The 22295-nt window shown below is 33.3% G+C and overlaps 3 protein-coding genes across 3 annotated transcripts; all 3 read right to left on the reverse strand.

The window, feature by feature from the left end:
- Positions 1-646: 646 nt before the first annotated feature.
- Positions 647-4068, reverse strand: LOC8284440 (flavonoid 3'-monooxygenase). Its single transcript, XM_002514619.3, has 3 exons — positions 3574-4068; positions 2231-2683; positions 647-1376 (listed from the first exon to the last, which is right to left on the reverse strand). Exons 1-3 carry the CDS (start codon positions 4018-4020, stop codon positions 726-728), a joined length of 1551 nt encoding a protein of 516 aa, XP_002514665.2. The 5' UTR covers positions 4021-4068; the 3' UTR covers positions 647-725.
- Positions 4069-6645: 2577 nt separating this feature from the next.
- LOC8284441 (chaperone protein ClpB1) lies at positions 6646-10826 on the reverse strand. The gene is made up of 6 exons (XM_002514620.4): positions 10622-10826; positions 9046-10216; positions 8698-8879; positions 7672-8577; positions 7350-7547; positions 6646-7246 (listed from the first exon to the last, which is right to left on the reverse strand). Exons 2-6 carry the CDS (start codon positions 10193-10195, stop codon positions 6944-6946), a joined length of 2739 nt encoding a protein of 912 aa, XP_002514666.1. The 5' UTR covers positions 10196-10216; positions 10622-10826; the 3' UTR covers positions 6646-6943.
- A 3445-nt stretch (positions 10827-14271) lies between these two features.
- Positions 14272-21798, reverse strand: LOC8284442 (protein LEO1 homolog). Its single transcript, XM_002514621.4, has 11 exons — positions 21479-21798; positions 20779-21125; positions 20474-20612; positions 20181-20366; positions 19497-19673; positions 17863-17994; positions 17006-17185; positions 16787-16918; positions 16419-16523; positions 16092-16331; positions 14272-14712 (listed from the first exon to the last, which is right to left on the reverse strand). The coding sequence occupies exons 1-11, from the start codon at positions 21593-21595 to the stop codon at positions 14578-14580; spliced, it is 1890 nt and encodes a 629-aa protein (XP_002514667.1). The 5' UTR covers positions 21596-21798; the 3' UTR covers positions 14272-14577.
- Between the last annotated feature and the right edge of the window lie 497 nt (positions 21799-22295).

Raw genomic sequence — 22295 nt, forward strand, 5'->3', positions numbered from 1 at the left:
TAACAAATAAGCTAAGGAATTTTTGTCGAACGACCTGTGATTTCATGATGAAACAGTCATACGATACTTAACAACCAAAAGATTAATAGTTATAACAATTCGTATCATATCATTTTGTTTGTATAATTATATTGGGTGTTCCGTTCAAACCTCTGCCCAACTAGAATTGGAAATTAAGCTCCATAAGTGAAAGTCCTAAGATGATTTTATTTATTTATTTATTTATTTTATGTTATAAAGATGTTCTGCTACTAATTTAATTTGTATTAGAAAAAAGTAAAGAAAATCCTTATGCAATTTGTGTTTAGCATGTTTGGTAACATGTTTGATTGCACATATATCATAATTGAGATCTCTATTAATCCAGAATATTGTATCTATTTCATTATTCATGCTCTCTTCGTCTTAAGAAATAGTTCATTTTTATTTACACGTAGCTTAAGAATTACAAGTCTTGCTTTTTTGCTAATATCATTAATTTTTATTAATATTTCTCTAAAATACGTTATTAATTTTTTTAGAAAAATCTACAATTTTAAAATATAAAATTTAAGTGCTAATTTCATTTGATAACAATTAAAAAAAGTGAATTATAATTTAAAAAGGATAATTAATATGTCATAGTGATAATATTACAACTAATAAATAAATTAGGAAAATACTAAATTTATTTTTGCAATTGTCATAACAACTCAACTCTTTTAATCATCAAACAAATACATAATTCAGGTAGATAATGCACCATAAACATTTGGTGATAGCCTTGGCCTAGGACGCACTATTAAAGGCACAAGGCGCTGTAAGGTAAGTCCATATGCTTCCTCCATATTCAATTCCTCAGCTTTCAACCCATTTTCTAATTCCCAATCAAATGCATGGATTAATGTTGCTATTAGCAGATTAACCATTCTTAATCCCAAGTTCATACCCGCACATATTCTTCGTCCAGCACCAAATGGGATCAGCTCAAAGTCATTTCCTTTCACATCCACATTAGATTTCTCTCCTGTTGGCAGAAATCTTTCGGGCTGAAACTCTAATGGGTTAGTCCATATCTTTGGATCACGGGCTATAGCCCATACATTTACCAGAAGAGTAGAGCCTTTGGGGATGTGAAAGCCATTTATTTCACAACTCTCTGTGGCCATCCGAGGTAGTGATAACGGAGTCGATGGGTGTAGCCTGAGAACCTCCTTAACTACAGCTTGTAGGTAAGTGAACTGGGCTATGTCCACTTCAGTCACAAGTCGGTCTCGACCCACAACAGAATCGAGCTCTTGTCGGACCTGGGTCAGGATTTTTGGGTGCCTAATGAGTTCTGCAATAGCCCATTCAACTGTGCTTGATGTAGTATCAGTGCCTGCTATGAACATATTCTGCAAACACCAATCATGTCGAAACCTATTATTTCATATTGCATTTGATAGCAAAAACAATGTTATGCGGTGAGTTCATAGTCAACTATATCCTATCATAGGGAATCCTTTAATTTGACATGAAAATGTTCAATAAATTTATGTGGACCATACGCATCCACCTACTTGACACAACATTAAAACATATTCATTAGTTTCTGCCAAAAATCCCTATCACAGGGAATTCGTTTGCTGATAAGCTCTTTTTTGAAAAAAATTTATAGACTGTTTCTATTTATATTAAACTAATAAATAATTAATATATATTTATTAGTTGTAAATAATAAAATATTTATCTATCATTCTATATTAAAATATAAAATATATATATATATATTATTTTCGTATTAGTTATGGAAACCAAATTTAAAAAATATTTTTTTTTCCTTTCATGCTTGGAATGCTTCACCCGTGTCTCTCCAATAAACTTACATGACCCCATTAGCTATTTCTATGATACATGCGCTCCCCCCAAACCCCACAAACCAACTGCCAGTCTTGCCTCCTGTCGTTTGATATGTTGAGTGTCAATAGACAACAGTGAAGAAGGATTGGTAGAAGAAGAGAGTATGCAGAACAAAATAGAGAACTCATTAAATAACAAACTTGATTACTGGCTTTCTTTGACAAGTCGTGCTTAGATATTGACAGTAGCAAGCAAGTGCAAATAGACCCATCGAGTAGGGCTGAATCACTCAACCACCCAACTGCTGTCTCAATTAATACATACATGCATATGCATCCAATTATTTATTTTAATTTCATAATAATTTAAGCAAGTAAGATACTAGAGAGAGAGAGAGAGAGAATTATACCAGAAGCAACGCTTTGATTTCAATGTCGGTGAGTTTCCCTCCCTCTCCGTCGTCCTCCTCCTTCAAAGAAACCAATGTACTCAACATGTCAGTATGTTTTTCACTGCCGTCAGAACCGCTCGTCTTATGCTCCTCCACCATTTCACTCAAGAAAGCATCAAATTTCTTATGCAGCTTCTTCATTTTAGCCGCTACTCCTTGCAAGTCCAGCCATTCTACTGCAGGAACAAAGTCCCCGATGTTGAATACTCCAGCCAATTTCATTAACTCCACCACCATCGACTTGAACTCGTCCGCCTTTGCATCACCACCGCCGCTACCGTCGCCGAACACTCTTCGCCCTATCATCACGCGCCCTAACGCGTTTGTCGTGCATGTATTCAGTAATCTCCCCAAGTTAATTGGCGTTTCGCAAGCATCCGCCAATGCGTGTGTGAGTATTCCCACTTCTTGCTGCATGGTCACCCATCAAAATCTCGATAAAAAAAAAAAAAGAAATATTTCTCCAGTATCAAAATTAGAAATTAAAAATTTGATGGCTAAAGGAGATCCTTTTTTTAATAAGAAGTACTTTATAATTAGGCTCCATTTGTTCTGCAGAAAATAGCTTATTTCTTTATTGCAAAAATAATTTATTTTCGGTTATAAAAGTTAATAATATTTTATATTTAGACGATAATGGGGTGAAAATAGCCAAGAGATTTTGTATATATATATATATAGAGGACATTTTTGCTAGTGGGTCTGAATCTGAAGATTCGATTCCAAAGTTTTTCTTTTTCTCTGTCAATCTGTCTATTTAATGCTCTTGAATTTTTGGATCAATTGGGTCACTTTCTTTTGAACTTTTTGGTGAATAGAATTTCTCACATTAAATCAGTTTAATTAATCAACAAAAGCGTCTAACTAATTATTCTTGTGCATTTAGTTAGTGACTGCCTATTCAAAAGCTATAAACGCTGCTTCTCCTGAGATATTACAAACTAAATCCTAAAGAATAGTGCAGCTTTACGTGCCTTTTGTCTTAATTCTTTTGCTTTTTCACATCACACTAACCACTTAAACCTAGTTTATATATATATCCACCTAACTGAGATTCAGTCTTTCTAACAAATGTTTGATAGTATTGCATTAATGGACACCCAAAACCTAAAATGGAAACTATATTGCAAATGAACAACATACCGTAATTTCTTTTTGTGAAGGAACGACAGACCATAACATCATTTCTTTGACATTATTTGATGGGTTAATCTTGATACTGATAATGCTTTATTAGGAAAAAGAAAGAAAGAAGGAAAGAAAGAAAGAAAGATGAAAGTTTTTCTTTCTTCTTTTTGTACCTCTCTAACATGTCTAAAATCATCCAAGGCTTTGGCTGAGAAAAGATGAACAGAACTGATCTTTCTAAGCAAACGCCATCGCGGACCGTAGGGTGCAAAAACAAGATCTTGATGATTATAAGCAACATATTTGGCACCAGCGTTTGTCGGCCTGCTGGAGAAGTTAACATCATGGGTCTTCAAGAACTGGGCAGCCACCGACGCAGACGCTGCCACAATAACATCAACGAACCCCATGCGCAGGTGCATGAGAGGTCCATAAACTTGAGCCAAGGCAGCCATGGTTTGGTGTGGCTTGGGGCCTAAGTGGGGTAAGTTTCCAACAATAGGCCATGGCTTAGGCCCTGGCGGAAGAGGGCGGGAGCCAGGGAGGAGGAGGGATCGAAAGCGGTGGAAGAAGTACAAGAAGATAGCAAAAAGAATGGAGTATAGAATGAGAGAAGACATTACAGTGTTCTTCTTTTTCTCTCTTTCTTATCAGAGGAGATATATATATATATATATATATATATATATATATATATATATATTACAGATACGAAGAGTGGAGTGATACAAATATATACAGGTGTATAACTATTAAAGTAGGTTGCAACGTGATGAGTGTGGTAGGTTGCAAAACGAATGGTGGTTAACTAAGATACGCATGCATACAATTGCAGACGATTATAGAAACCGGTTTGGAAAAACTGGGTGGGTCCTTATTTCCGTTATTCAAGAATATGCTTTTTACTTCGAAAAGCCTTTATTCCGAAATTTGTATTCAGATTTAAACCTATTATTTTAAGACATTTAAAGCGACGTAGACGATGAATACATATTTAATTATTTAAAATTATTAAATATATATTTAATATTTATTGATATAATATATAAATAAAAATAATATATTAATTTTAGATAAAATATTTTTTTATTTAAATTGGACGGTAATGTTATCGGAATAAATATTTTTAAATTTTTTAATTTAATTAAAATATATATTATCAACTATATATTAAATTAATAGATAATTGATATTTATTAATTTTAATGTTCAGTATGTACCAATTATCTAATAATAAAATATAAAACTAATATATACGGATTATTTTTCTATTAATCATAATCTACGTACTAATATAAATAAAATTTATCTCATTTTTTATTATTAAAGAGAATAACTCAATTTTAAAAATTTTGTTAAGAAGTAATACTAAAGTGCTTTCATATATATTTTTTATATAATAAATTGATAAATAATTAATATATATATTTATTACTTTTAAATATTATTGAAATGTATTTATTTCTATATTAAATATTTAAGAAAAAAGTATCTCATTCTTTGCCTTCAAAGTAAACTAAGGGCAAATATGTGATTATGAGAGAGGCATTTAACATTTTAATCTGTGGCAATATATGTCACAATTAAAAGAATCAGGATGGACCCAAGTTATTATTATGGTCGGGTTAATTAAGAAGGAAATATCTTGGAGAAGCACCAAAAGGGAAACGACAGTTCTAAGAGAAACTGGCTTCCCTTAATAGCCTTCTTCCTGTTAAAAGGTTTATTCCAAGTGATAATTGTACGATTATATGAATTTTCATTTTTGTTTTCTTCTTTAAAGAAATAATTTATAAGTATATAGTTCTCAAAGGCAGTGCAGTTTAATGATAAAAGTTTCTCAATCAAATTGGATATCAAATATAGAGAAACTATATATATATATATAGTTCCTATATTACTTATATTTATCGTTAAACTAATTGTGTGGTAATAATCTAATAATCAAGCATTTAAGGTTTTGAAATCTCTCCCCTTTAAAATTTATGATTTATTTTTCTATTTCATACAATTCTCTTTCTCTAAAACTCTATTTACTAATAAAAAAAAAGAACTGATTCTTTTTCTTGTAGTGAATCGAACTTTGTATGATAAAAAATATAATTTTTTTTATATATATTTAAATTTAATTTAAAACATACCGAACAGAATTCTTACGAGTGGTAAAACACTATTTCAAAAAGTTTAATACAATTCTCAATATATTAATTCAATTAAAAAATATTTTTACTATCTTATTTATACTAGAAATTTTATATACTCTTTTTTTTACAGCGATAACAATATTTATTAACCTTATATCAAAAACAATAATAATTTTACATCACTTATAATAGTTCTTTTATAATTATATAGTATTATATTATAGTCTTACAGTATTTATTAAGATTGATGTAGTATGTTTTACAAAAACTTTTTTAACTTTACAATTATCTTCATTAGGAAAAATTACATAAAAGTCCTGCCAAAAAAAATTAAACAATTATTATTATTATTTATTTCAAAAGAAAACTGAAGTTGTCGCCTTGTGAAGTTTAACTTACGATCACGAGATGAACACGTGGATACTAGAGCTACTGCTCAGTTAACCAACCTAATCAATGTTATACTTTATGTCCTTATAATGTTTTATACCATAGCTCTGAAATTTGGCCCCGACCCGATCACTTCAACTGGTTAAATAATTAATTAAATTTTAAAATTTTAAAATAGTATAATTATACTTTTAAAATTTAATGAATATAATAATTATATTATTACAGCTAATTTTAGATAAATTTGATATTAAAATCGATAAAATATTTTAAATTTTAAAATTATCCTATAACTAAATTAAACTAACACACTTAATATATATATATATATAATTCTAAATTATTTATAGATATTTTTTATTTAATTTTAGTATACATTCTTCTTATACACTATTTTCAGCAAATAATAAATAATACATGTATTAATTATTTAATTAAAATATAAAATATTCATATGCTTATAATTAATATATATATATATATATATATATATATATATATATATATGAATTATTATTTTATTTATTACGGAGTATATAAGGGTTATAGATAAAAAGTTTGAATAACTCCTAAAACAATTTATAATTTAGGGAACTTTCGCTTTGTTCTTTCTTTTAATATAGAGACTGGAGAGGGAGGAAAAGTCGAAGTAAGACAGACAAGGACACTGTTACTTTGTCCTTTTGTAATAATTTAAGTAAAAATGCTAAGTTCATCAAATTGGCCCACACCACAAGTGGTTTTAGCAGGATAAATATATTCAAAATTAGCAACATCAGAATTCAGAGTTGTTTTTCCAGGGCACAGGCAAATCATTCATTCATCAGAGTGAAAAGGAGCTTTACAAACATGAACCAGATGCCTGCTTCTATGTACAACCACATGCAAAAAGGGCAAGGAAAAAAAAACACCCTATAAACTCTTCACAGATGAGAAAATGCAGGGCAGAAACAACTTCTTTTTTCAGGCAGCAGCGCCTCTGCTTCTTCCCTGCAGCCACACCACTACTTTACTCGTGCATTTCGTCTTCGTCATTGTCGACAATTTCTTCAATCCTCATCTTCTTCACTGCCTGAGCTGCATCGCTCTTAGGAACACTTGGTATTTGAATCAGCACCTCAGCCTTCCGCCCAGTTGCTGCGTTAACTAGTCCGCCATTCTTCTCCACCCGGTAATCCAGGTCGTCCTGATTTGATGCTGCGTCTATATACACAGTTGTGTTCTCATCAATTTCCTCTCTTAGGAGCATTCTTGATAACTGTGTCACCACCTTCTTCTCAAGCCATCTCCTAATCGGTCGCGCACCATACACCTGAAACAGAAGAAACCAAGGAAATTGTTAGTTTCCCCCGAAGAAAGCAAAAGAAGAAATGAAATGCATGCACAGAGACTTCTGGATGGCATTCTATACTCACAGGATTGTAACTCTCAGCTAGTATGTAATCCAATGCAGCATCAGTGACTGCCAATGCAATCCCCATTTCGGCAAGTCGGAGAGCTACATCCTTCATTTGCAACCTGGCAACTTTCTTTAATTGGTCATGAGAAAGTGGATCGAATACCACAATCTCGTCCAGCCGATTTAGTAATTCAGGCCTGAAGTGCTTCCTCACCTGTTAGAATAGCAAATTGCAGACAATCATTTAGCATAAGCAACTCCAGCAAAAGAATGATCGGAAAAACAGAAAAAAGAGAGACATTCCTACAGCATACAAGTAACTAGGCTACTTAATATACCTCCAGCATCACTCGATCCCTAGCAGCTTCTATTGAAGTTTTGCCAGTTAATCCTGACAGCAGGTGCTCTGCCCCAAGGTTGGAAGTCATGATGATAACTGTATTCCTAAAATCTACTGTGCGGCCTTGTCCATCGGTTAGCCTTCCATCATCCAAAACTTGAAGAAGGGTATTGAACACAGACAAGTGTGCTTTCTCCACTTCATCAAACAGTACAACACTATAAGGCCTTCGCCTCACAGCCTCCGTCAGTTGTCCACCTTCCTCGTGTCCCACATATCCTGGTGGGGCGCCAATCAATCGCGAGACAGAGTGTTGCTCCATGTACTCGGACATATCGATTCTCACCATTTGGTTTTCATCATCAAAGAGCTGCTCAGCTAAAGCCTTAGCAAGCTCGGTCTTACCAACACCGGTTGGACCCAAGAAAAGGAATGAACCAGTTGGTTGCTGTGGCCTTCCCAAGCCAGCTCTTGATCTAAGCACAGCCTCCGCCACAGCGGAAACTGCCTGGTCCTGTCCAACCACTCTCTGATGCAACCTTTCTGCGAGCCCAATCAGCCTCTCTTTCTCATTCTGACCAAGCCTTGTAACAGGAATGCCAGTCCATCGGCTCACAACCTCAGCAATATGTTCAGGCTTCACTGTTTCAGTTAACATCAGGTTCTCATCAGTACTGCTTCCTTCAAGCCGTGCTATTGCAGCATCAACTTCCTCCAATGCCCCATATTTGAGATCAGCAACTCTGGCTAGATCATATCTTCTTTCTGCCTCTTGTATTGCAAATTGTATCTCCTCTCTCTTCTGCTTCAGTCGACGGATTTCATCAATCCTCTCCTTCTCCTTTTTATATTTCATAATCAGAGGCTGAAGCTTATCTCTCAAATCATCAAGTTCTTTTACAACCTGAAATATCATCAAAGAAGTTCAGATATGCATAACAAGGAAAGTAGAGCGCACCAGAATCAAACAGAAGAAGAGAAACAAACAAGTAGTGTCCGGAAATTCTTTAAAGACATACTATACCTCAGAGAGTCGAGCTTTGCTGGCTTTGTCTTTCTCCTTCTCAAGTGCATGATGTTCAACTTCTAGTTGAATTTTTTTTCTCTCCAGATTATCAATTTCTTCAGGCTGACTATCAAGCTGCACTCTCACATTTGCACATGCTTCATCAACTAAATCGATTGCCTTATCAGGTAGATGACGCCCTGAAAAAGAGAACAACAAAAAATACATGCTTATTACCATCTAGCTATCTTTAGGAATAAGATCAGTGTTTCAAAATACTTCAAGAACATTCTATTCAAGAACATTCAACAAAAAAAAAAAAATTAAATAAAACAAAATGGACCTTAAATTGGAACTAATTCATACCTGTAATGTATCGACTTGACAATTGCGCAGCAACCACAAGAGCTCGATCTAAAATTCTAACACCATGATGACCCTCGTACTTCTCTTTCAACCCACGAAGAATGTTGATTGTGTCAACAACACTAGGTTCAGAAACATAAACTTGCTGGAACCTTCTCTCAAATGCAGCATCTTTCTCTACATACTTCCTATATTCTTCCAATGTAGTTGCACCAATGCACCTAAGCTGACCTCTAGCAAGCATTGGCTTGAAAAGGTTAGCAGCATCCATAGAACCCTCCGTTCGACCAGCTCCAAGAACAAGATGAATTTCATCAATAAACAATATCACCTTCCCATCGGCCTCTTCCACTTCCTTCAAAACAGCCTTCAATCGTTCTTCAAACTCTCCTCTATATTTTGCTCCAGCAACTAAAGCACCCATATCCAATGCAATTAGCCTCACATCATTAAGATTATTTGGCACATCTCCTCTCACAATTCTTTGAGCCAAACCTTCTACTACAGCAGTTTTACCAACTCCTGGCTCTCCAATTAGAACCGGGTTGTTCTTAGTTCTTCGTGATAGAATCCTAACCACCCTCCTTATTTCTTCATCTCTTCCAATTACAGGATCAAGCTTTCCAGCTTGTTCCACGAGATCTCTCCCATAAGTCTTCAATGCTTGAAAATTAGTATCTGCGGTTGCACTCTCCACCTTCTTTCCTTCCTTGCCTCGGAGTTTCTCAACCTCTGATTTGACTTTCCCAGCAGCTATCCCTGATTCTTTCAACAAATCCCCTATCTGGGAATCCTCAAGAAGACCTAAAATGAGCTGATCAACAGCTAAATGAGAGTCCCCTCGCGATTTTTGTAATGCTTGGGCACGCCTTATCACTTTAATAAGACTGGTACTTGGTGGGATTTCATCAGGAGGAGGAGATTGAGATGGAAGCTTTTTTATAGCATTATTCAACACTCTTTGTGCTGCTTGAGAAGCACTTTCACCGCCAGCATTTGAGATTGCTTGGCTAAAGATTGCATTAGGATCAGTGATCAAAGCAACAGCAAGGTGAAGAGGGGTTAATTGGGCATGACCAGCACTAATTGCTAGCTCATGAGCTGAAGCGAGAGCTTCATTTGTCTTGTGGGTAAACTTTCCAGGATCCATTTATCTACTATCTGACAAAACCTGTTAAAAAAGAAAACCAGCATTAAGATTAGGTACTCACTACATCATGTAAATTGCAAAAGTGATTAAATTGACTTGATTCAAAGAATCATTTTGTTTTATGCCCTATTGGAAAGGAAAAAAAAGGAAAGCAGATAACTAGAAAGAACAAGAAAATGCAACTAGTGAAATTCAAGAAAAGAGACATTAATGAGAGATTTGAAGGGAACCAAGAAACCAGATCCTCTGAAATGAGATCATATATAATATTTCAACAAACTTCAAGAAAAAAAGAAAAAAAAATAAAGAAAAGCCCATTAAAGAATTTAATAACTTAAAAACACATGTAACGTTCCCAAGATGATATACTATAAAGAAAAACTAACAAAGAACGAGAACAAGAAAGCAGAGTCTTTTTGTACTCGCCTCTGTTATTTAACAAGAACAAAAAGAAGTGAACAAACTTCAAGAGCTCTGTTATAAGGATTTCTTGCGTTTGTATTTGCAATGCAAAGAGTGTTTTTGGAGAAAAAAAAAAGATTTAGTTGGATTTGGGTTCTTTGCGTTTGATTGGGTTACAGAGTAAGAATGTGAATATAGAAAAAAGAAAGACAGAGTTTATATGGAAGCTTTTTGCAAGGGAAAGAAAGCTTCTTTTTTTTTTTTTGGAAGGAACCGGAGTTACTGATAGTGGACACGTCGGGCTAGAAACTTCTACTAGATTCTTCGCGACTTCTGTTTGCAATGAAACTGTGCCGTTTTGTATGCGTGGGGCTAGAAACTTCTACTAGATTCTTCGCGAGTTCTGTTTGCAATGAAACTGCGCCGTTTTAGTATGCGTGGGCTAGAAACTTCTACTGGATTCTCTGCCAGCTCTGTTGGCAGTGAAACTGTGCCGTTTTAGTGGGTGATGGAAACTTCTGGACTCCGCTCGGAATTTGCCCTTTGTGTGGGATGTTGAGCTGGAATCTGAACTGTTAGCCAAATTCGCATTGGAAATGAAACTGTGTCATTTTAGTGGGTGGTAGAAACTTCTGGATTTTACCGGAATCCTGCGGGTCACATGCCTTCTAATTTTGTATTTTCTTGGCGTGATAGAGCATTCTAGTAAGAGTTTCCATGTCTCTTTATTAGAATAGCTATTCTTATTTAATTTTTTCAGATACATAATATATATATATATACAGATGTTATCTTATTTTACATTTTAATTAACTTTTTATTATTAATGTTTACGTAAAATATGACTCTAAAAAAATAAAAAATAAAAAAAATAATGATATATTTAAGAGTCATTTAAATTTAGTAGTTCTTTTAGTCATTTTACAAATGAGAATGAATTAGGGACTTATTTATAATCCTAATTTTTAAATTTATTATAAAAAATAAGCATAATTTAGAAGTTTATTGGATATGCTATTTTTATCAAAATCTTTAAAGATATATTTCAAGAGACTCCTTAGTTTATCCTTTTTTTTTAATAATTAAAAAGTCTTATTTTTTTAATTATAATTTAAAAAATTTGTTGGATGTGCTACTTTCATAAAAATTATAAAGATGTAATAAAATATAATTTTAAGAAATTTTATAGTTTATCATTTTTTTTGAAATGCTTAAAAGCCACATTTTCTTTTTTAAATTCAAGGAAAAAAGTCATTCTATTTTATTAGTTGTCTTTTTTACTTTTTTTTAAATCTATTTTCTTAATATTTTGCATGGCAATAAAAATAAAAGAGAAGGAAAGAGAGTTAAAAAAAAATGAACAGAGAAAATATTTATCCTACTGTATTCAATTGCATCAAAGTTCTTATTATGAAGAATAAAGAATAGAGAAAAATTAATTAATTTTGAATCTTTTATTACTATAATATAGATAGAAAAGAATAATTAATAAAATTTTAAATTATTCCATAAATTGTAACTTTGTACACATCAAATTGGATGTAATCAATTTTAACTTTTACAATTGAAATGGAAGAAATCATTTCCCTTTAATTTTCTTTCCTTTCAAAAGTAATTTTATTTGTCACATTCTCTTTTCATACTCATTTATTTCTTTTTTTTCCTTTATTAATAAGAATTAAATTAGAAAGTAAACTAAAAAATATTGTTCTAATATACATGCATTTAAGAAAAATTAAAATTTATCTCTTTTATTCTATGCTGATTTAAAAAAAAAATTAATAACACTTTTATATATCTAATGCAACATTAATTTTATCCTTATATTGGAGTGCACAAAAGAATTTTCAATAACTAATTTTTTTATAATAAAATCTGTTAAACGATTTTTTCATTCAAATGAAATACTAAAAGACAACAATAAAATAAAATAAAATAATTTATTATTTATAATTTAATAAAGTTACATGTAGAAAGTACTGCAAGGTAATAAGAGCTCAACTTGATCACAATATTTAAAAGGATAAATTATTTTAACATATTTCTATTTTGTCATATTACACTAATAAATCCGTATATCTTTAGTGATTCATTATAACATTTCTCACTTAATGAAATTATCTGTTACTTTTTTCCATCTGTTACTTTCATTTACTAATTTTATGTTTATAAATTAAAAAAAAAATTGGAACTCCTGAATTTTTCAAATTTATACTAATAAGACATTTTATTTTTAATAATTAATTTTAATATCATCACATAAATGCTAAAATAATTAATGTAAAGTTATCACTTATTAACTATTTTAAAAAAAAAAAAATTGCTAAATAAATATTGATTACTTTTATATTTAAATGTTAATTAGCTACTTATTTAATAAAATTAACTATTATATTATTCCGTCATTATAAATAAATAAACTTCAACATTCCTTGAATTTATTAAACTATATTGATAGGTCGCTTTATTTTCATTATCTTTTAACATCATTTTTAAAAATATTAAAACAATTAACATAAATTTATAATTTCAATAATTTTTTATAAATTTTTTAATTTTATTAGACTAATATTTTTAATATTAAAAATTAGACACTTCAATATGTAAAAGTTAAAATTCTAAATTAAGATTTATACTAAAATATATTAACTAAAAAATAATTTATATAAAATTATATAATTTAAGATAATAATTTTTTCATAATTAATCATGTTAATTGACCAAGTAAAAAATACTATAACTTAATCAATTTTTTAGTATATAAGTAAATCTTAGAAGTATTTCCAACGTTTGAAATATAAAAATAAAGGAAAAGAATTAAGAAAAATAGAAGAAAAAAAGTGAAAAATTGTTTTTCCCATGTGTAAGAAGGAAAGAGAAAATAATGAAAAACAGAAGATATCACTGCCTCTCTCTCTCCAATTTGAAGAGAAAAGGAAAGGAAGCACATTCATCTACTTTTGAATTATAAAGCAAGAGAATTATCAATTATTATTTTTGTTTCCTTCCACTTTTTTTCTCAATAAAGTGTGACTCAGACATCCTCTCTGGAACTTTCGAGTAGGGAAAACGCCAATTAATGAAATGGATAATTCAGAGATGCAGTCAGAACCTGCAAGTAGCTCCAGATTTTAATGTACTTCTCACACGCGTCGCATTTATATAACATTATGACAGTGAGTTGCAGATGAAAGGGTTCATTACTATAATTTGACAATTAGATTTAAGCATTTCCAGCTAAAACAAGTAATCAGTTATAAAATACCCAAGACTAAAATATATATATCACAAATTGTATGTATTTTCCAGGAATAAAAATTAAAAGGCTAGAAAAATATATCACGAATTTTATAGGAAAAAGATTTAAAGGGTAGAAACGCTGAAAAAACATATTAAGATGTTTCTCAGAAGTCTTAGTTTAACGCTTGTCAAAAATATGTGTGCATACGCAATATATGAGTAGAACTAAGATAGTTCATTTATTCCAAAAGTTATATAGCAAATCATAATAGATATCACAAAGGGGAAAAAGAATAAGTTAGCACCTAGCCAATAACCTCTGGAAGGTTTCAGTTCTGACTGATGATCCAATTAAAAGAGAACAAGGATGGTGAGAGTGAGACCCAAGCACAAAAATATCATACAAAAAGTTCCAATACGAAGTACAGATGGAATTTGGTGAAACTCAAAGTTAATTAGCAAAGAAGAAATAACTAATGAATTGTAATTCTTGGCTTTACAAGAAATTTGAAAAGAAAACAAACAGTTAAATATCCTTATAACTCGTGATAGGAAGATTCGGTTGCATATCAAAATAAAAGTGACGAGAAGGATTGAATCTCCTATGCACACACACTTAAACGAGCTTCTATTTTCACATATCCCATTGAACAGGAAGTGAAGAAGTCATTATGACAATGGATAAACAATATAAAAAAACAAAAAACAAAAACAAAAACCATAATCATCTTATGAAGTTCTCATTCCTCATCACTATCATAAACAACTGCCATTCGTCGATGGGTTGGCATCTTTCTTGGAGGGGATTCCTCATCTGATTCAATCCCCATCCTTTTGCGAATGCCTCCAAAATCCTTGCTCCTTTGCTTTGGCTCCTACACAAAGTAAATCAAGTTATATGTTAAAAAAGCATTCATTCCTCAAATTCTGCCACAATAAGAAAATAGAAAGGATGTAGTGTGCCCACTAAGTGCTTTTTATCCAAATGAATACAGCCATTTTATGAATATCTGTTCCATTCTAGGCTCTAGCAATTACAAATATCAGAATTTCAAGTACTAGTGTGATATCATATTTCACAATGCCTTCAATACTTGTCACTTCATGTTCATTTTTCACCTTGATAGTTCGCAATGCTGTAGCCAAACTCCTGTTCGTCATGACAAAATCAAATTGAACATGCCCCAAGGGGGAATAGCCTAATGGTTTAATTTGGCAACTCCAACTTAGAGGTTCCAACCTCAATAACCTTGATAACTCGACCCTCGTAACGCCAATGGATTGAACAAAAGAAAAGGAAATGACGGTGATGTAGCAATGCTTTGGCGGGATGGTGTTGATTGGTTGGAAAGGAAACAGACTGTGCGACTGTGTAGAGCTAAATGAAAGAAAATAACACATGTAGCTATAGAAATTTAGTCCGGTTTGCCAGACCATAGTTTAAAGCGATTCAACCTAAGAAGAGAATGCGAGGACCAAATATCCAAAGAAAACAGGCTTCATTTATCTGATAAGATTTAATCTCTGTTTCCCCATCAAGGTTGGAAGGGCATTCTTCTATTTATCAAAAACTCCTAGGAAATCAACTAATGCATATCATGCCGATCTCACATTCACTACGCCGCGCTCAGCAAGAAAGGAAACATTGGCTTAAATGTCAACTTGCCCCCTGAACTTGCACAGGATGGGCAAATAATCCCATTCTAAACTTTCGAGTATAATTAGACTGTAGCTTTTATGGTTAATTAGCCCAAAATGTTTGACAAAGCAAAGAGAACATACCTTCACAACTTTTGACAAACTTGGGGCTAATGTGCTGCACCATAAAATTCGAGGACTAACTAGGCTAGAAAGATAAAATTGGGATAAATTGCCTATGCTTAACAAGTTAAGGGGAATATTGACATTTAAGCCAGAAAACTTTACATTTCCATCTCATATAATGGATTCAGAATTTCCTAATAGCTATGAATCAATTTGCTATCTGGGTTTCAAGTGCCAAATATTCAGTTAAGCAGAACAAATAGGAGGCAAACAGGTATTTGAGGTCGAAAATTATGAGGAAGTACAGTCTAACAAGTTAAAAAGGTTTAAGATGTTGGACTTCAAATTATGAAATAGCAAAATTATCAAGGTATAGATATCCTTGTCACCTAGTGGTTCTATGCTGTACAAATGTTACTTCTCCATAGTATTGAATGCAAAAGAAGCTAAAGCAAAGTAAAAAAAAGAAATTGTTGTAATTTGTGCATACCTCAGCCTCCTCTTCCTCCTCTGAGGCTCCATCAGCTTCTGCTTCTGCTTCACGTTCTTCTTCCTCTTCTTCATATTCCTGCTCTGGCTCTTCAACCCGTTTCCTAGGTGGAGACCTCTCATCTTCCTCCCCATCACTTTCATACTCAGACTCCTCTCTCTCACTGTCAGAGAAATTCACAGGGCGTTTTGATGATTTAGCAGAAGGCAAGGAAGGCTTGCGAAGAATATCCTTGTTTCCCTGTTACCATAAGTGCAAATACCAAAATGAGTAGAACTTCACCCAAACGGGAAGGTAATTTTTACACATTAGGTCAGATTACAAAACCTTCTTAGCATTCATAATTCGTCTCTCTGCCCGAGCTTCAACTTCCAGGTCTTCCTCAAAGCGACGACGAGAACGGCGGTGGTCATAATAATCTGGTTCATCATCCTTAAGAAAAAAGAAGAATCAAAATAAATGGACTGTATATAATGCTAAAAAAGCATCTGACAATGAGAAAAAAGGGAATCTTTTTTAGAAAAAAAAAAGAACATACTGACAAGAAGAATAAACTAAATTGAAATGGCACCCAGTTGTGCCAGAAATTAGATATTTATGCACAGTGGACATAAATCAGAAACATCTTAAGGATAATAAAATAAACAAGCAACACATCTCAAAGAAAATAAGCAATTTATCTGGCAACAACAAACCTCATCAAGAGCACCCTCCAGAAACCCAGGCGAAAGCTGACGCCTCCGCTCTACAGTTTGTGTATACTTTCGGTTAACCTTTTCTCTCTTCCGATTTAGAAGTACATTTGCTCTTATCGTTTGACTCTCAGCCTACAATACCATAAGGACAATACAGATTGAAAATCAATGACAAAAACGTAATAAATAATACCACTAAAGCTTTCTGCAATTTGTTACCCTTTCTTTCTCCTCTTTTTCTCTTTCAGGATCGATGTCGGTGACACAGTTCTTAACTTTATAAACCTTTCTGTAACTTGAGTCAACAAGAGCAGTCAACCGCTTATGAGAATTTGATGACAAAGATGATGGCATAAACTTCATCTTCCTTAAAATTCTTCCTTGAGATTGAAGAAGTGACTGCAGGTAGAATCAAAATCAGCACAATCACCAAGAAATATAGACATAAAAGGCAGCGTGAAGAGAAAACATAAGTTCGAAAATTATGGTGTCCAAACTTCGTAGCTCAAGTGTTACAGAGAAAAGAACTCAAAATCAGCAGCCCTAGTCACAAGTTTGGTATTTATACAAGACTGTAGATAGGTTTATCCAAAAAGACCACCATTGCATTTGAACTCCAGATTTACAATCATCATCTAAGGGATTGTTTTCTCTGATTGCTTATGGAGCCTCAACTTTTCTTAAAATCAAGACACAAAAGTTGATAATGTGATATGTTAGAATCAGAGAAAACAAAATCAGCACAATCACCAAGAAATATAGACATAAAAGGCAGCGTGAAGAGAAAACATAAGCTTGAAAATTATGGTGTCCAAACTTCGTAGCTCAAGTCTTACAGAGAAAAGAACTCAAAATCAGCAGCCCTAGTCACAAGTTTGGTATTTATACAAGACTGTAGATAGGTTTATCCAAAAAGACCACCATTACATTTGAACTCCAGATTTGCAATCATCATCTAAGGGATTGTTTTCTCTGATTGCTTATGGAGCCTCAACTTTTCTTAAAATCAAGACACAAAAAAGTTGATAATGTCGTATACTTGAATCATGTGTGATATGTTAGATATGGAACATCACCTTGTTATGTCTAAGAAAAAGATGTGTCTGATCATGTCGATCCTCTCGCACAGATATATTAAGAACTTCATTCCCAATTAGTAACTGTAAACTGCCATCAGACCATCTCACAAAGCGTGCATTACTTTCGACCTACATATCAAATGAAAAAGATGAAATCCTTCGATCCAATTACAATTATGTAAATTTTGATTTCTAGAATTGATTTCAATTCGCAATAAAGCTAAAAAAATAAACTCAAAATGGTATCCAGGCTGCCGGTCTACAAGAAAAGTAATCAATAAATTCATATCCAAAATCCAATAATTGACCTCTTTGACTGAAGAAATTTGATCCCAAATTTTGCATTAACTCTTTAACCTGAAAATCTTCCAGACAGGAATATTGCTTCTCTTCATACATTAAAAGACCGATAAATTGTATCATGTGAGAAGAATACAGACAAAAAGAAGGGCGATTTACAAAAAATTAATTGATAATCTGCAATATTGCATAACTTTGTAATTGACAGTTCTCTGGTTCTCCAGAACTGGTGGAAATAAACCAATATGTTTTGACACAACCACCTAGAAATTATCAGTGAGCTGTAGCCTTTTCTTTTGCTTAAGTTCCAAAGTAAGGAAATAATACTGCAGATAAAAGGTGATCTTGCAACCGCTTTAGATAGAAACAGAAAGGAGCATTCTACTATACAGTCTTTCAAAAACGCAAATATTTGCTTCCCCAGTTCTAATACTCAAAACTTCATCTTGAAGGACACATATGCCTTCTAGTTCTTTTTGTTTCTGGGTCCATTGAAGAGCCTGGTATAACATGGACCCCACAATGGGGAGGGCTAGTCCTCCTCCTCTGACCCCCACTCCGCAATTTCATATCCACCAAAGCTTGGTGATTGGAGGACTCCCCTGTGGGTCTTCTCTCCCCACCCCCTTGAAAGGGCATGGGAGATCAGAAAGGCTAGACCCATTATGAAGCTTACTAATTTGATTATAATATTGTCCAAGCCACTAATGGCTCTCTAAAGGATTTCATTAGTTGAGGAGGTTAGACTTCTAGGGCTAACATTCTTAAACTGGGTTAGACTTCTAGGACTAACATTCTTAAACTGAGTTAGACTTCTAGGACTAACATTCTTAAACTGAGTTAGACTTCTAGGACTAACATTCTTAAACTGGGGTTAGACTTCTAGGACTAATATTCTTAAACTGAGTTGTAGCACAGCTAAATAAGAAGTGACATATACTTTCCAAAAGAAAATCTGTGGCAACCACTAAAACATAAAATTAGGAGATGAATATAAACTGGACCAGTCTACTAATGCCATCCATAATAATCAATGTAAATGCCCTGCATTTTCGTACTCAACAATTTTTATTAAACTTAAGCTGCTTGCCTGCATCAGAACTGCACAACTAGACACCAACTTAAGGACTCTTATAAAGCAAGGGCTATAACTAATGAAGAATTGAAGACCAATAAACAACTCTTTTTGCTCACAAGCAGAAGGTCCTAGTGGCTTTTCCTTATTGGTGGAGAGTAAGGAATATATCATTAGATACCATAAATTATCATCTCCATCTCTTTTTCTTTTATGCACATTATTTCAAGATGTAAAATTCAAGGAAGATACTCACAGATTTACTGCCATCAGGATTTCTAACAGGCCTCCATCGCACTATATTGTTTTCCAAACGTATACGTTTGTTTTCTCCAGATTCATCTGTAACAAATGTTTTGTCTTCAACATATGTCTTAGGATCGAATTGATTTGGATCAATGCCCATAATATTAGAAATCTTGATCATATGCATCTGCAAAGAAGTATTTAAATTATACCTTAGGTGAAAACATGTATAAGCAGGCACACAGCTAAAGTATCAAATGAACCAAAAACACTAAGAGCGGCAACAGCTATCGCACTCATTGATAAAGACCACAAAGGTTTCCATATAAGATAGTTTCTTTGACAAATAGTCTATTGTATAAACAAGATAGGACGGTTAAGTTATGATTTCAACATGATTTGGGTTACTGTAAACACATAGCTATACAAGAACTGAGCAATCTAATCTCTGACAGCGTAATTAGAAATAGCAGAAGGCTATCTTACTGCATCTATACAGCTATGCCACTTTATAAAATAAAACAATATAATAGGATATATACCTGAATCAGGGTACTTCAATAATCTAAATAATTTCTTTAGGTTTCACCTTATCTTTGTTTACATCAAGAGGAGCATTGATCATAGCCTAAATTAAAAAAATGCAACAATTTTAACTACTATTTTAGCATAGGTAGAACAAAGGCCGGTATACCCTAGTTGGATCGGCTGGAGGATGCTGAAAGGGAATCTCTAGCTCTAACGGGGGACCAACTGGCTTCTCTTTAGCTTTAACCTCAATGTTCTCCTCTTCTGATTCATATCGAGCATCTTCATCAACCAGCATATCCTCTGGTCTTAAATTCCTTTCATATCTCCCTTCCTCTTCCATTGGAGATCTCTACACAATGAAAAAGGTTATGCATATCATTCTTGAAGACATAAGCATGCTTGACATCACCAGAAGCTGCAAAAACAGTAGCTAGACTGCTTTTAATATATACTCACAGGTAAATGTTGCTCAATCTCATTTCTAGTTGCATATACTGGTTCTTCTTCATCATCAGAGGCACCAAACACATCGCGAATCTCAGCAGCTGAATGTGAAATGTGATGCTGGTCATCCTTCTCCATATCAGGTGATTTACTGCCATGGTGTCAATTTTTCCACAATAGTAAATGACATCAACTTAAATATGTATACAGACACGAAACATATTCTCATATCTAGGACAAACCATTTTTTCAAAAGATGCACATCAATTTGCAAAATGCAGACTATCAGTCAGCGCCACAGAAAAGGAATGAGTTACCTTGGGCTTCTGGCCTGATCAACTTCTTCATCCTCGTGATTGTCATATTGATGTTCTTCAGATCTCTCTGACCCACTTTCAATTATATCACGCTTCCGACCTGTGGCCACTCTATGACTATACTCTTCCTTCTCATCACTATCGACATCTACATCCTTTGCTTCACTCACTTCCCTCTCATCACCAATATCTATTTCTTCAGAACTTGCTTCTCTTTCACCCTCACTTTCTCGCGGATCAGGATCTACCTCACGCATTTCAACATCACTCACCACTTCTGCCTCCTCATTCCCTTCTACTTCATCTTCACCTTCGCCCTCATTCCTCAGCCCTCCTTCAGCTTCATCCTAGAAAGAACAAATGTAAATAAATCCACAAGTAAGAAGAAGCATCTGTTCTGAATTAACAAAAAGACTTGCTTCATCCTTCTCATGTTTGGAGAGGCAAAATAATTGCTAAAATTCATTTCTCGTAACTTATGAAAGAAAAAAAAAGAAAGGAAATCAACCAAAATTCACATAAATTTAAAAAAGTTCAAGTTGAGTTTAATTTGCACATAGTTTATTCCAAACAAGCCCTCTCCATAGACTCTATTGATTCAAAACCGAATTTAAAGGAATAATAACAAAAATTAAGATAATAATATTGAAGTCTCAATAATTATAAATGTTAAAGAGTAGGAATTAAAATAGTGACATACAGAGGCGTAATTAGGTTGGGGATTAGATTCATGTTCAGAATCTATCTCTTCTTCTTCATCTTCCGACTGATCGCCGAACAGATTCTGCATCATCTGGTGCCTCTTCTCCTCCCCCATCGAGAACCTTCTTACTCCGATTACCTCTCCAGTGAAAATAAATACAGAGAGCAAAGGAGTCTTTAGATTCTGTGAATAAATGGGGAACAAAATTTTGCTTCTACTTCTGCTTGTATTGACGCTAACCCTTCCTCCCGTTTTTGCTCTTTTCTAGCCCCAGAACCGCATATACCGGATGCGTTAGCTGTGCATGATGAATTGATGATGGTATATATATATTAGCGCCCGTTTATGTGGGTCCCACATCCTTTTCTTTTCTTTTCTTTTTCCTAAATTCTAATCGGAAAAGGAAAAAAGATTTATTAAGATCTTCAAAACTAATTTTATATATTATAATATTAAATATATGTATAAATCGAAATGATTGCCAATCAGAAAAAAAAAAAAAAAGACTTCTGTATCAATTATTGAATATATATTAGAGTGTGGATATAGAGATAATTGTGATAATTAAAACAAATTTAAATGTTTATCATTAAAGATTTTGAAACCATGAGAATAACAGCTCCATATTCTATCTAATCCATCTGAACAGATTTCCTGTTACTATTATTATGGTTGTGGATTGGAACTCCAAACACACCATAACAATAAGACCTTTTCTTAAGTTTAGGCTTCGTCTCTTGCGCACCAGTAAAATAGTGAGCAAGGACGAGCTGTATTTAAAAGATAGAACGAGGAGTGAATAGAAAAAGCTTCT

This window comes from Ricinus communis, chromosome 4 (genome assembly GCF_019578655.1).
Source record: "Ricinus communis isolate WT05 ecotype wild-type chromosome 4, ASM1957865v1, whole genome shotgun sequence".
Lineage (NCBI taxonomy): Eukaryota > Viridiplantae > Streptophyta > Magnoliopsida > Malpighiales > Euphorbiaceae > Ricinus > Ricinus communis.

Bases quoted from the DNA above. Each gene is read 5' to 3' on its own strand.
- LOC8284440 (XM_002514619.3), bottom strand. From the start codon at position 4,020: ATGTCTTCTCTCATTCTATACTCCATTCTTTTTGCTATCTTCTTGTAC. The intron at 2,684-3,573 runs GTACAAAAAGAA...GTGACCATGCAG, and splicing joins ATTTTAGACATGTTAGAGAG to CAAGAAGTGGGAATACTCAC. The intron at 1,377-2,230 runs GTATAATTCTCT...TGGTGTTTGCAG, and splicing joins AAATCAAAGCGTTGCTTCTG to AATATGTTCATAGCAGGCAC.
- LOC8284441 (XM_002514620.4), bottom strand. From the start codon at position 10,195: ATGGATCCTGGAAAGTTTACCCACAAGACAAATGAAGCTCTCGCTTCA. The intron at 8,880-9,045 runs GTATGAATTAGT...TCTCTTTTTCAG, and splicing joins GTCAAGTCGATACATTACAG to GGCGTCATCTACCTGATAAG. The intron at 7,548-7,671 runs GTATATTAAGTA...CTATTCTAACAG, and splicing joins GGGATCGAGTGATGCTGGAG to GTGAGGAAGCACTTCAGGCC.
- LOC8284442 (XM_002514621.4), bottom strand. From the start codon at position 21,595: ATGGGGGAGGAGAAGAGGCACCAGATGATGCAGAATCTGTTCGGCGAT. The intron at 20,613-20,778 runs GTAACTCATTCC...ACACCATGGCAG, and splicing joins GATCAGGCCAGAAGCCCAAG to TAAATCACCTGATATGGAGA. The intron at 19,674-20,180 runs GTATACCGGCCT...ACTTCTTTGCAG, and splicing joins CTCCAGCCGATCCAACTAGG to ATGCATATGATCAAGATTTC.